Raw genomic sequence first — 10331 nt, 5'->3', positions numbered from 1 at the left:
CTTGAAACTAATGTAATATTATATGGCAACTATACTTGAATTTTTAAAAATCCAGTGCTTTGTCCAACTCAGTAAAAATTGTAGGACCCTATGTTTGCCTGCTCATTCATTCATCTACCATCCATTCATACATTCATTCATCTGTCCATTCACTCATTCTTCCATCCATTCATTTACTCTTTTAGGTATCCATTCATTCATCCATCCATTATCCATCCAGTTCAGTGATGTCTCCTGAAAGCCTTCTGGGGTTGGTCAGCACCAGGCTGGGTACATTAAATATTGTCTTTCCCCTCATGGAGCTTCAGATCACAGTTTAGTGGCCTGAGGTTTTGCTCGCTTCCTTCTATCTTTAGCTGTTTAAGTAAAATAGAGGCAAATCCCTGAGAAAAACATGATTGCCAGGGTGCGAATGGCTCCATTTCCAGCCCAGGTGGTCCCTGCCTCCTGCTAGTCTGCCTGTCCCCTGCTCCTGGCCCTCACACAACCCCATAACCCAGGTCTTGCTCTTCATGGGGTAGAGAAGACAGACGGTAAGCACATATGTGACTGATCCCTGGTTCTGAATCTGGCCATCTGTACTCTGGCCTCTGCTCTCTGGATCCCCGTGGGGTGCTGCTCATGAGAGTCGCCCTGGCTCTCTGGGCCTCAGGCTGAGATACATGAGCTGACCAACTTGTGATGCAGATGGGACTGGCTCTGTGTCCTGTGTTTGGCGCCTTTATTCAGGGTGATTTCCACAGGCCTGCCTCTTTGGTCAGAACTTTGAAAGACAATTAGAAATATCTCTCTTGGGAGTGTGTGTAGCATTTTTAGGTGTATTCATCTTAGCTTTGCTTTTATTCAGGGTTACCATCTCTCCTCCAGGCAAATTAGCACAGGCTTTCCTGTACCCCAAAATAAATTAAACACACAAATTAAGAAAGATCATCACCAGGTTATGACTCTGTAGTTTCAGAAACCATATTCTTATGAGTGTGGTAACTGAAGGGAGGTGAGCATAGTTTTCCCATTAATATTGCTTTTTCGCAACAGTAGAACTCGTTATTAAACTATAATATACATAACTGTAAACTAGTCATGATTTTGAAAAATGTAATATGTCTTTCTAGAAAATTGTGGAATGTAACGTTATGTATAATTAGGTACTTTCCGCATAGTTTTTCATTGTCTTCAGTCCTTTCTTAGTCTAATTCTTGGTTTCCTAACTCTGAGTGGAAACCTTTTGCATCCATTCTAAATATTTTATTTCAGAACCAAAGCCCTTCCCTTTGTGACGAAGCCCCGTGGTTTTGTTCTCTCTCTAAACCCAGAAAGATATCACTATTTGCTTGCATTCAGTGAAGGAGAAAGCAAACCGTCCTCCACCCTCTGCTCGGGGAAGTTTCATCAGAGTGCACCTGGCCTTGCCTGTCTTTCCTGTGCTCAGAATTGGCCAATCCATGACCTAAAGCAAGAGAAAGAAATGAAACCAGCATGTCAGAGACCTCTGAATGCTCACAACAGGGATGGGGGGTGGTCCCCCTCCCGGACTTTATAACTCTGACTTCCAAACCTGGCGTCTTGGTGGCATTTGCACTGAATGTCACCTTAGCAACTGTCACACAAGCCGAAACACCAAACTGGCTCTGACCATTACCAGCCATCCACGCTCTTTTGGGATGGAGTGTGCCAAGGGGAGTCCTTATCAGTTTCATGACCTCAGTCAAATTCCACCACCCATGTTGAGCCTCAGTTTCCTCATCCATGATAATGGGTTAATTAAAAAGACCTTCCTTGGAGGTGGTTGTGAGAACCAAACAAAATAATGTAAAAGTACAGAACAGCACCATCATGCAGTTGACACCCAACATCTAGTGGCTGCCATTGCTTACTCACTTTTTTCCATTAAGGGGAGTAATTAGGGCCAAACTGCTCCATGACTGGCCCTAAGGGGGAGATCAAAGTGGACACTGGTGGGAGCTACTTTAACCAGGCCGTGGCCTGGAGTCTGTGGCTGGGGCAAAATGATTCTGAAGGGCTTCCCAGCTGGTCCCTGTTGCTGGCCGAGATAGGGCAGGTAGTTCTATTTGATAGTTTTGTGTATAGTGCAGACCTCTTAATTTACATTCATGAATAAAAGGACTCCTTGCTTATACTCTCCAAACCTCAGCCAGAACCACTTTGTTTTACAAATACAGTAAATGCAAATCAGTGCCTATGTGCTGATAGTCACACAAAGGTCTCCACTTTTCTGTGAGGACTCCGACATCAACAAAGGATTAAGACTTGATTTTACTTGCAGTATTTCTCATCCTTCTACAAGATACTTTGAATGACACTTTCTAAGTCACTATAAATGACATCTCTGTTACTGGTTATGGAAAGTGTGTTGGCTTTGCAAACATCATCCTGCAGAAGCCACCTGGACTGGCTCTTCTTGCTTCCTTTCCTCATGCCACGATCTTCAAGGCAGGAAGTGGCTTTCTGGGTGGTTATCACCCTGCCAGTTGTTGATAAATTCTCCACTGTCCTCAAACACCTGCTTCCCCGAGACTCTGTTCTTATCTGTTGGGGAAGAAAGGAGAGGTTTGATTAACCAACTGCTGATTGTGCTGTGTAGGAAGCCTCGTATTGTGCCAGTAAACTGTTACCCTTTTTCTTTTTCTGCAGGAATATTTTTATCCAAGATATTTAGGTAAGTTTAAATCACTGCTTCCTTTAGTTGTCATAAAAGTATAGCTGGGAGATATATGTTATATGTCAGAGAAGCAATTGGTCAAAACTTCATTACCAAGTTGTTCCTGGAGGGAAGGTTGCTTAATCACACAGTGAGTTTGAAACTATCCAGAGTACACAGGTCAAAACACTTGTTTGTGGGGTTTTTTTTGTTTTGTTTTTTTTACCGTAATGATCCATGTTAACCTCAATCCAATGCCATTATTTGCAAACCTCTTCTCTTCTCTGAGTCTAGGCTTAGCTCATTATTTGGAAATATGATTTATTTAGTAATTCTCAGGCTTTTGGATCTCAGGACTCTATACTTCTGAAATCATTGAGGGTGCCAAAGAACTTTCATTCATGTGGGCTGCATTTATTAATCTTTATCATACTATTAGTCAAAACTGAGAACATTAAAAAATGTTTTTGTTTCATTTGAACAATAGGAATGTACAAGCAAACACTCTCTTAGCCATTGAGCAGTGATGTCATTGTGTATAGGGTGGCCTCTGGAAAAGTCTACTGTACACTCAGGAGAGAATGAGAAGAAAAAGGCAAATGACAGCTGAGTCTTATCAGGACAATGGCATTGACCTCCCAGACGACCTAAAAGAGGCCCTGGATTCTCTTGAGAAGAGCTCCTTTAATTAATACCATTTAAAAATTTCTTTTGAATGCATTTCACTTACAACAAGAGATATGTATTCCAGAGTCTCTCTTTTTATAATTTTGTAAAGTACATGTAAGCAAAATTTCCTCTGACTTTATATCCTCTTAGACCCTCTTCTCTGGCTCCATATCTGGCAACAAGTAATTGGTCCTCAAATGCTGGGAATCTGTCCACTTCCGGTCTCAGGCCTCACTCCTGGGTATGTGAGGTTTGTTTTCTGAGGCAAAAGATGACCAGTCATCCCATGAGCCCACCTTCCTGGGACTGTCTTTTGCCGGTGTCGATGTCCTCCTGGGCATGAGAAACAGTTGGGACCTATGGAAGGACTAGATGAAGTAGCTCAGCACCCATTCTGCACAAGTTCAACTTGCAGATTCTCCTGGGATGCATGTGCTGAAAATACCAAGCCTCCCCCCAAACTTCCATGTCCGTGTGGAACATCTATTATCACTCTTTGTCCATCTAGCATGTCAGACAGCATAGAGGGAGCTCTCTCCAAAGCAGATTGACTTTCAAATTAAGGGCATTGTTTACAAACAGGGGTCAACTTGAAATGGAAGTTTAAGTTTAAACGGTCAAAAAGCTTACCGAATATTACAAATGATTCTTCTGTAGAATAACAGAAGGAACCCACCGGAGACGCTGCAGGTTGTGTGTGTAACACTCTTTGGCTATAGAATCTGCCATTTTGGTGGAGACACTTTCCTGTTGATCAGTGTTAAAATGTTTTGTTAAAGTGTATTAACAAAAGCTAAACTGTGTTATTGCTGGAGGACTGTAGCATCCCAGCAAATAGGAATAATCTACTTCTCCAAAGGTGTCTAAGAGACCGTACTGCTAGTTCTAAAGTCTGTTCCGTCTCCCGTGATTGAAGAATGACACACCATCCATTTCTCTCTTGCAGAGTGCATTAGTAAATATGGATCTCCATACACAAAACACCCAGATTTTGTTAAATGCGTTCAAAGTAAGTATGTCTCCTTCCTGTCTTCCTCAAAGCCCTTTGCGTTTGGGTAACTTTAAGCTTCGTCGTGGTTTTCGGGGGGGTCTTGAATATTTCCATTATCTTTAGGAGCTGTAGCACCTGCCTGAGGTCCGCTCCCTTGTCACCAAACTTTCTTTTTTATGCAAGTATGTTTTGGTTTTGAATAGCAAGAAATGCAAACGATATGAAATTTAAACTTTTGCAAGGGCATAATTGTTGCATGAATTGTAACCCATGTATAACACTGTATAACCACTTCAGCTGAGCCTGACTCCGGGCCTGATGCTGGTCCGAGTGCTTCAAAGTACAAGCCAATCGGTCACCACCAAGCCCATGGTGTTGGTTTTTTTACCTCACCTGTTCAACAGGTAATGAAAACTAAAGCTCAGAGCACACAGCCAGTCACCCCATAGTAGGACTCTTCCCACACTTGGCATCAGACCTACCATTTCAGGGGTAGCCTAGAAGGCTTGCCGGACTCAGAACTGCTCACAGCCCCAGGCTGGCCAGGGCTCGGTGGGGCTGCTGTGTCAGGTCACCCTTCCATCCATATGCAGGCCCCAGGCTTCACCTGACTTGCCCCCAATCCTAGACGCCAGCCCTGGCCCAGATGAGCAGAAGAAATAATCAGTTTAATGCGAGAAGTGGGGAGTAGCATTGCTGTGTGGCAGGAGCTCCCCTGTCTCCCCTGGGCAGCCTCACAGTAGTGGATGGACAGCAGACTGGGCCCTGTTATTTGGACAAAGACACCTGTTAACTCAAAAGAGCCAGAACCCATGCCCATGCATCGAGGGACACCTGGAACAAACCCCTGCCCTCAGGGTCAACCAATGTCTTCAGACTCCCCAGGGGTCAACCTGTGACCTCAGCCTCTCGGGTTAATCATGACCTCATTAGGGCTTTAGGCAGACAAGGAAGCATAACAGCAGTTTCAGCTTTGTATCATTTTGGCTTTTTGTTTTTAGTTAGCAGTTTTTTTGTTGTCAATTTGCTAAACCGGTTTCTTCTTTTTTAAGTATGTATTCCAATCTATCGGATTGTATTAGTTCCTGGATTTTAAACTATCCTTTTTCTGAGATTATGTTGTTACTATGTGGGAGATTTCGTGGCATTAAAGTGACTTAAATTGTTTGACTAGCAAAGACAGTTTCTTAATAGGATCGAGACTTTCTCTCTTCCTGTGTGGCGGGCAGCTTAAGAGATGAGGAAGGAGGGAGAATTCCAGGGTTGTTTCCTAAGCTGATGTTTAAAGGATAAATTTAATGCAGCTGCTTGCGCCAGATGTATTAAATGCACTTTCTAGTGATTAGAAAGTTGCCTCCCATGCCTGGTCTCTCTGTCCAGCCAAGGACCCGCTGTGATCCTGGGCAAGCTTCCCACTCCTCCCTTCCCTGTGGGTCAAGTGCATCCTCCTCGGGCACTTAACCGGGGCACTGTCTGTGCACCTCACATGATGCCTGGGCTGACGGAAGTCTCTGAAGCTTGAGCTCTGCTATCCTTACAGAGATACCCTATAAAGACTGCTGGGGAGATGGACTTGTAACGCTGTCACTCTGAAATAACACGGTCCTCTAAGATACGCTTTCTAGGCCTCAGTGCACATGGGGTCAATTCAGGCAACTTTCCACTATTTTCGTCTGTTTCTTCCTAAAAACAGTCTTATTTGGTGATCACGGGCGGCTTATCAGAACTGAGTGCTTTGGTTATTCATTATTGTTAAAATTAAAGCAACGGTCTCAAAGAGATCATCTTTTAGTTGCCAAAGTGTTCAGCCTCAACAAACCCCAGGCCTGGGGGGGTGGGGGGAGGAGGGGCGGCGGGCAGCGCTTTCTCACTGACAACCTTCCTCGTTCCCAAGCACCCTCTTCTTGCCAGAGCACCGCCACGAGGAGGGCCCAGGATCAGTTTGTGCAGCTTGGATTTGGCCAGGCTGTGTTTGATGAGCCCCAGGCCCAATTCTCCTTGTGAGGGAGAGTCCCTCGGCCCTTCTTCTTTGGTCAGAACAGTGGGCCCGGCATTGGAGTGTGTTTTCCAGGTTATAACTTGTCATTTACTTCAAATTTTGAGAAGGGGGAGCAAAATGCACCTGAGAAAGGCATTCTGTTGGCTGTCAGCAGATGTTTCACATTCCAGCCCACAGCAAAAAACAAGTTCCTTCCTCCCTTTCCTTCAACGTGCCATCTCAAGGCCAAGATAAACCCCTTATCTCTTAAATGGCTTCTTCCCTCCGGAGGCACAGTTTAGCCGGAAACCCTTCACAGGCTGGCCAGTTAAGTGGGTGTCCTTGGGCCTGCAAAGGTTTGTCTTAATTTCCAAGAGTTGGCTGGATACCTCAGGCACTCAAATCCTTATTCCTCCTTCTTTTTGTCCTAGAGATAAACTTTCCAACAGAGAAGTAAATAAGAGTAGCAGTGGATGGAGTTCTTTCAGGGAAGGGTGTTGTATGGGAATCTTTTCAACAATCCCAGTAGAAGTTGGCGTTGGCCCCTCAGCCCCAGGGATCTTGAGTGTTTTAAGAGGAGCTTAGGCATTCTAGGCAAATTCCAGACGAAGTTAACCAGTGCTTTATGCCATATGTGCATGTGTGTACTTCTGAAATAACTTTAAATCTTTAACCAAATATGTCAAGTGGAGATGCTCACTACCTCCCTGACTTCCCTCCCACGGGAGCCCGTATGCACCTTGTTTCGAGTGTTGCGGGAGGTGTCAGGTGAACAAGCCGTTCCATCTCGGCTTGCGTACCGGCCACGCCCAGCACATATCACCCACCCACAGCATCCCTGACCCTCCTTCCCTTGGAGCCCCTTCCTGCCGAGACGAGATCAGGAAAGCAGATCCTTCCCTTCCTCTCTCCAGCCCTGGCACTGGGCTTGACCTCACCCTCCCCAGCCCTTCTGTCCCCAGAGTGTAACCCTAGTTACAGCAAGTGTGGCAGCATGGAGAGGTGGCCAGAGCAGCAACATGGGGACTCAAGGCTGACCTGCGTCTTGAGGCAGCCAGGGGTGACACACCGTTTCGTGACCAAATTCCTCTGATCGCTGGACCCAGTTGCTACCTGCTTACCGGTAGAAGGCATTTATAGTCCATGCCACAACTGTGCAGTGTCTCAAAATTACTAGGGTAACCCTGTGTTCAGTCTATACTCGCAAGTGTTATGTTGGCTGTAATCATGCAAAACAAGCCCACTTTGAAGTGTGCCATGGAGAGGTCACAAGAAAAACACGATGAGAGACTCAGGTTCCAGTTCTTCAGACTTGATTATGCAGATGCCTGGAGGAGTGGGGAGCCCGGACCACGTGGATGGCCAAGGTTACGCAAAACGCAGTTGAGTGTTGAGTCTGTGCCAGCAACAAGGGGTGACCGGAGACCTCTGGTGAGCTGGAGGAGTTGCAGAGATCATTTATTTCCTGTGCTGGCAGCAGGAAAACAGCTCTACCAGGAATTAATTGTGGTGGCAAGAACAAGCCCTGTGGAGAAAATGCTGTGCCCAAACTTGGAGTCAGGCTAGAAACATCAGTCATTTTAAGAAATACGTAATAACTCAGTGGTAATACCAAGACCGACTCTGGCCTGGTGCTCTCAGCAATCGGTGGCCCTGTTCCTAGAGACCAGGCAGTGGAATGAATGATGACTTCAGATCTGCATGGAGCAGGGGCAGAGAGGAAAAGCTGGAGAACCTTTGTTATCAAGGAGTTGGACAAGCCTCTCCAATGCTACCCACCTGTCACATTATCTAAGATGCGCTATTCACTTTGTAAATCAAAAGAGTGATAATACCTGATTCAAGTGCTATAGGTGGATACACGGTCCTTGGAAACAATACTGGTTACATGGTGTGAATCACAGTGGATGCTGGTGTTAGAGAGAATGTCTGTGTAGCTGGTCTGAGCCAGGGCCAAGTAGCATGCCCTTGGTGCCCCTCTGCTACCTGGCCATCCACCTGCCCTGGCCTGGGGATTTATGATGGCCAGTTGGACTGAGTGATCACAGTCTTCATAGCTTTTGGGGAAATGTTCCTAGCTGCCCTTAACTAAAAACAAAACAAAGAGAAGCTGAGTTTTGCCTTCAGGTAAAATCTACTCACTGCAGGCACCAGCGAGTTCACCAAATGCCCTCAACCTCTGACTGTGAACAAATCAGCCCTAGCCCTCAGTTTGGACCTCAGCCATGGACCCCCATGCTGTTCAGAGGCTGGATAAGGCATGTCCACTCTGGATGGGAGGACAATAGAAATAAGAAAATGACAGAGAGTCACCGGGAGATGTTTAATGTCTGTGGGCTCATGAGAGGAAGAGCCTGTCTGAGCCTGGCCAGCTCAGCATTTCTCCAGCATCACAGAAATTTCTCAGCCATTGTGTGTGTCTGCAGACACTAGCCTTTCTCAGCCTGGTGGAGTCCAGCCTCTCCACAGTGTTCTGAAAACCCACACAGTGTTTCAGATTGAGCGGCGATGGCAGAGAAGTGGACGGAATGGCCTGTGCCTCCCTGCCAGGCCCACCGTGGCTCAGCCAGGGGCCCCCTGGAAGGATTCTTGGAGCTCTGGGTGCAATCATAACTTTCGGCTGCTCTGCACTCAGCTGCTTGAAGTCTAGCCGTGATGGTGATGTTCTGGGCTCCGTTTCATGGAGGCTTCTCCTCATCACATGGAGAGCCCTTGGAAGGCACTCCACTGGGATAGTCTCTTAACTACAGGCCCTAAAACAGAGAGAAATTGTGCCAGTGATTGACATGCTCAGCTCAGACAGATGGCTTCCCACTGAGTGGGTCAGAGCAAATCTGGCCTGGGCGTGGCCACCCTGAGACACTGTGGGAAGCTTTGGGAGTGGCCATTGCAGCCTGGGGCTTGGGGCAATCCTCTGTCCTGTGCAGGCAGATTTCTGGGAAAAAAAGGGGGCAGTGCTCCCGCAGCAGCCAAGCCCAGTGGAGAGAATGTTGGCGAAGGTTGATGAGCTCAGGGTTTGAGTGGGCAAGGGGCCTGGCCTGAGAGGGTGGGAATGCCCCCTGAGGATGGACGAGTGTTCCTTATCTGTCTAGAAGGCCCTTGGGTCAGCTAGGGGTCTGTTGACCTGCTCCCTGGGAGGTGTGAGCTCATGGGGCTGAGCCAGCCCACTCCTCTCCTCTCCTGCTCCCTGAGGCCCAAGACCCCAACCCCCTGGCCTGTTGGGTAGGTGGCTTCTCCCTCCAAGCTGACCTGGGTTTCTTGAAACTGGCTAGGGACCTGGCTAGCCCGTTTTGTGATCCTGCTCCTGCCCAGAGGCAAGGGTTCTGTGCGGCCAGCCCAGGCCAGTAGAGGGGACACTGATGCCCTGGGTCTGCCTCAGCAGATGCTCCTGCCAAGGGCCAGTGTTCCCAGGGTCCCAGCGAGAGGCTGTGCTCCTGCCCGCAGTGACCAGTCCCTCCTAGCTGACCGGTCCCACCTAGCTGACTGGGAGCAGTTCAGGATGATTTTTTCTTTCTTTCATCTCAGACCTGCCTGACCAATGCTCTCCAAACCCCTGCAATAAGGAGGGGACCCAAGTCTGCCAAGACCTCATGGGCAACTTCTACTGCCAGTGCAAAGCTGGCTGGGGGGGACGGCTCTGTGACAAAGGTAAGGCCTGTGCAATTATGGGACAGAGTTGAGGGTGTGGGTATTGGGACCCCCCTGCAGGGCTGCCCAAGGGGACCCCCGGGTTGGAGTGGCTGTGTCTTCCTTCTCCCTTTTGCCTCTCCCTGCCACAACCCCCTCCCTGCCCCACTTGGGGACACAGCCATGCTGGCCCACTCTGGCTGAGACAGGAGTGGGGAAGCATGACAGGGCTCTCAATAGCCAGCCTCTGCTCAGCTCCTGGGCCAAAAGGGAGAAGATGAGTGGACAGGGCACCCCAGCCCCTCAAGTCCTCACAAGAGCAAGAACATTTAGACTGTGCAAGAGGCCCTGCTTTTGCTTCCTGGGACAGGGGCACTGTCCAGTCAGAAGCCATCTAGTCAGATCCT

General features: G+C 47.7%; 1 protein-coding gene across 1 annotated transcript in view; it reads left to right on the top strand.

Moving 5' to 3' along the window:
* GAS6 (growth arrest specific 6) overlaps positions 1 to 10331 on the top strand; it is a 45213-nt gene that overhangs the window by 13054 nt on the left and 21828 nt on the right. Inside the window, exons 2-4 of the mRNA XM_023522905.1 lie at positions 2653 to 2677; positions 4275 to 4337; positions 9823 to 9950. Of these exons, the coding sequence (XP_023378673.1) occupies positions 2653 to 2677; positions 4275 to 4337; positions 9823 to 9950 (216 nt within the window). The remainder of the gene's footprint in view (positions 1 to 2652; positions 2678 to 4274; positions 4338 to 9822; positions 9951 to 10331) is intronic.

The sequence above is a fragment of the Pteropus vampyrus genome, unplaced genomic scaffold, assembly GCF_000151845.1.
Source record: "Pteropus vampyrus isolate Shadow unplaced genomic scaffold, Pvam_2.0 Scaffold363, whole genome shotgun sequence".
Classification (NCBI taxonomy): Eukaryota; Metazoa; Chordata; class Mammalia; order Chiroptera; family Pteropodidae; genus Pteropus; species Pteropus vampyrus.
This window is presented reverse-complemented; position numbering and strand designations above follow the sequence as displayed.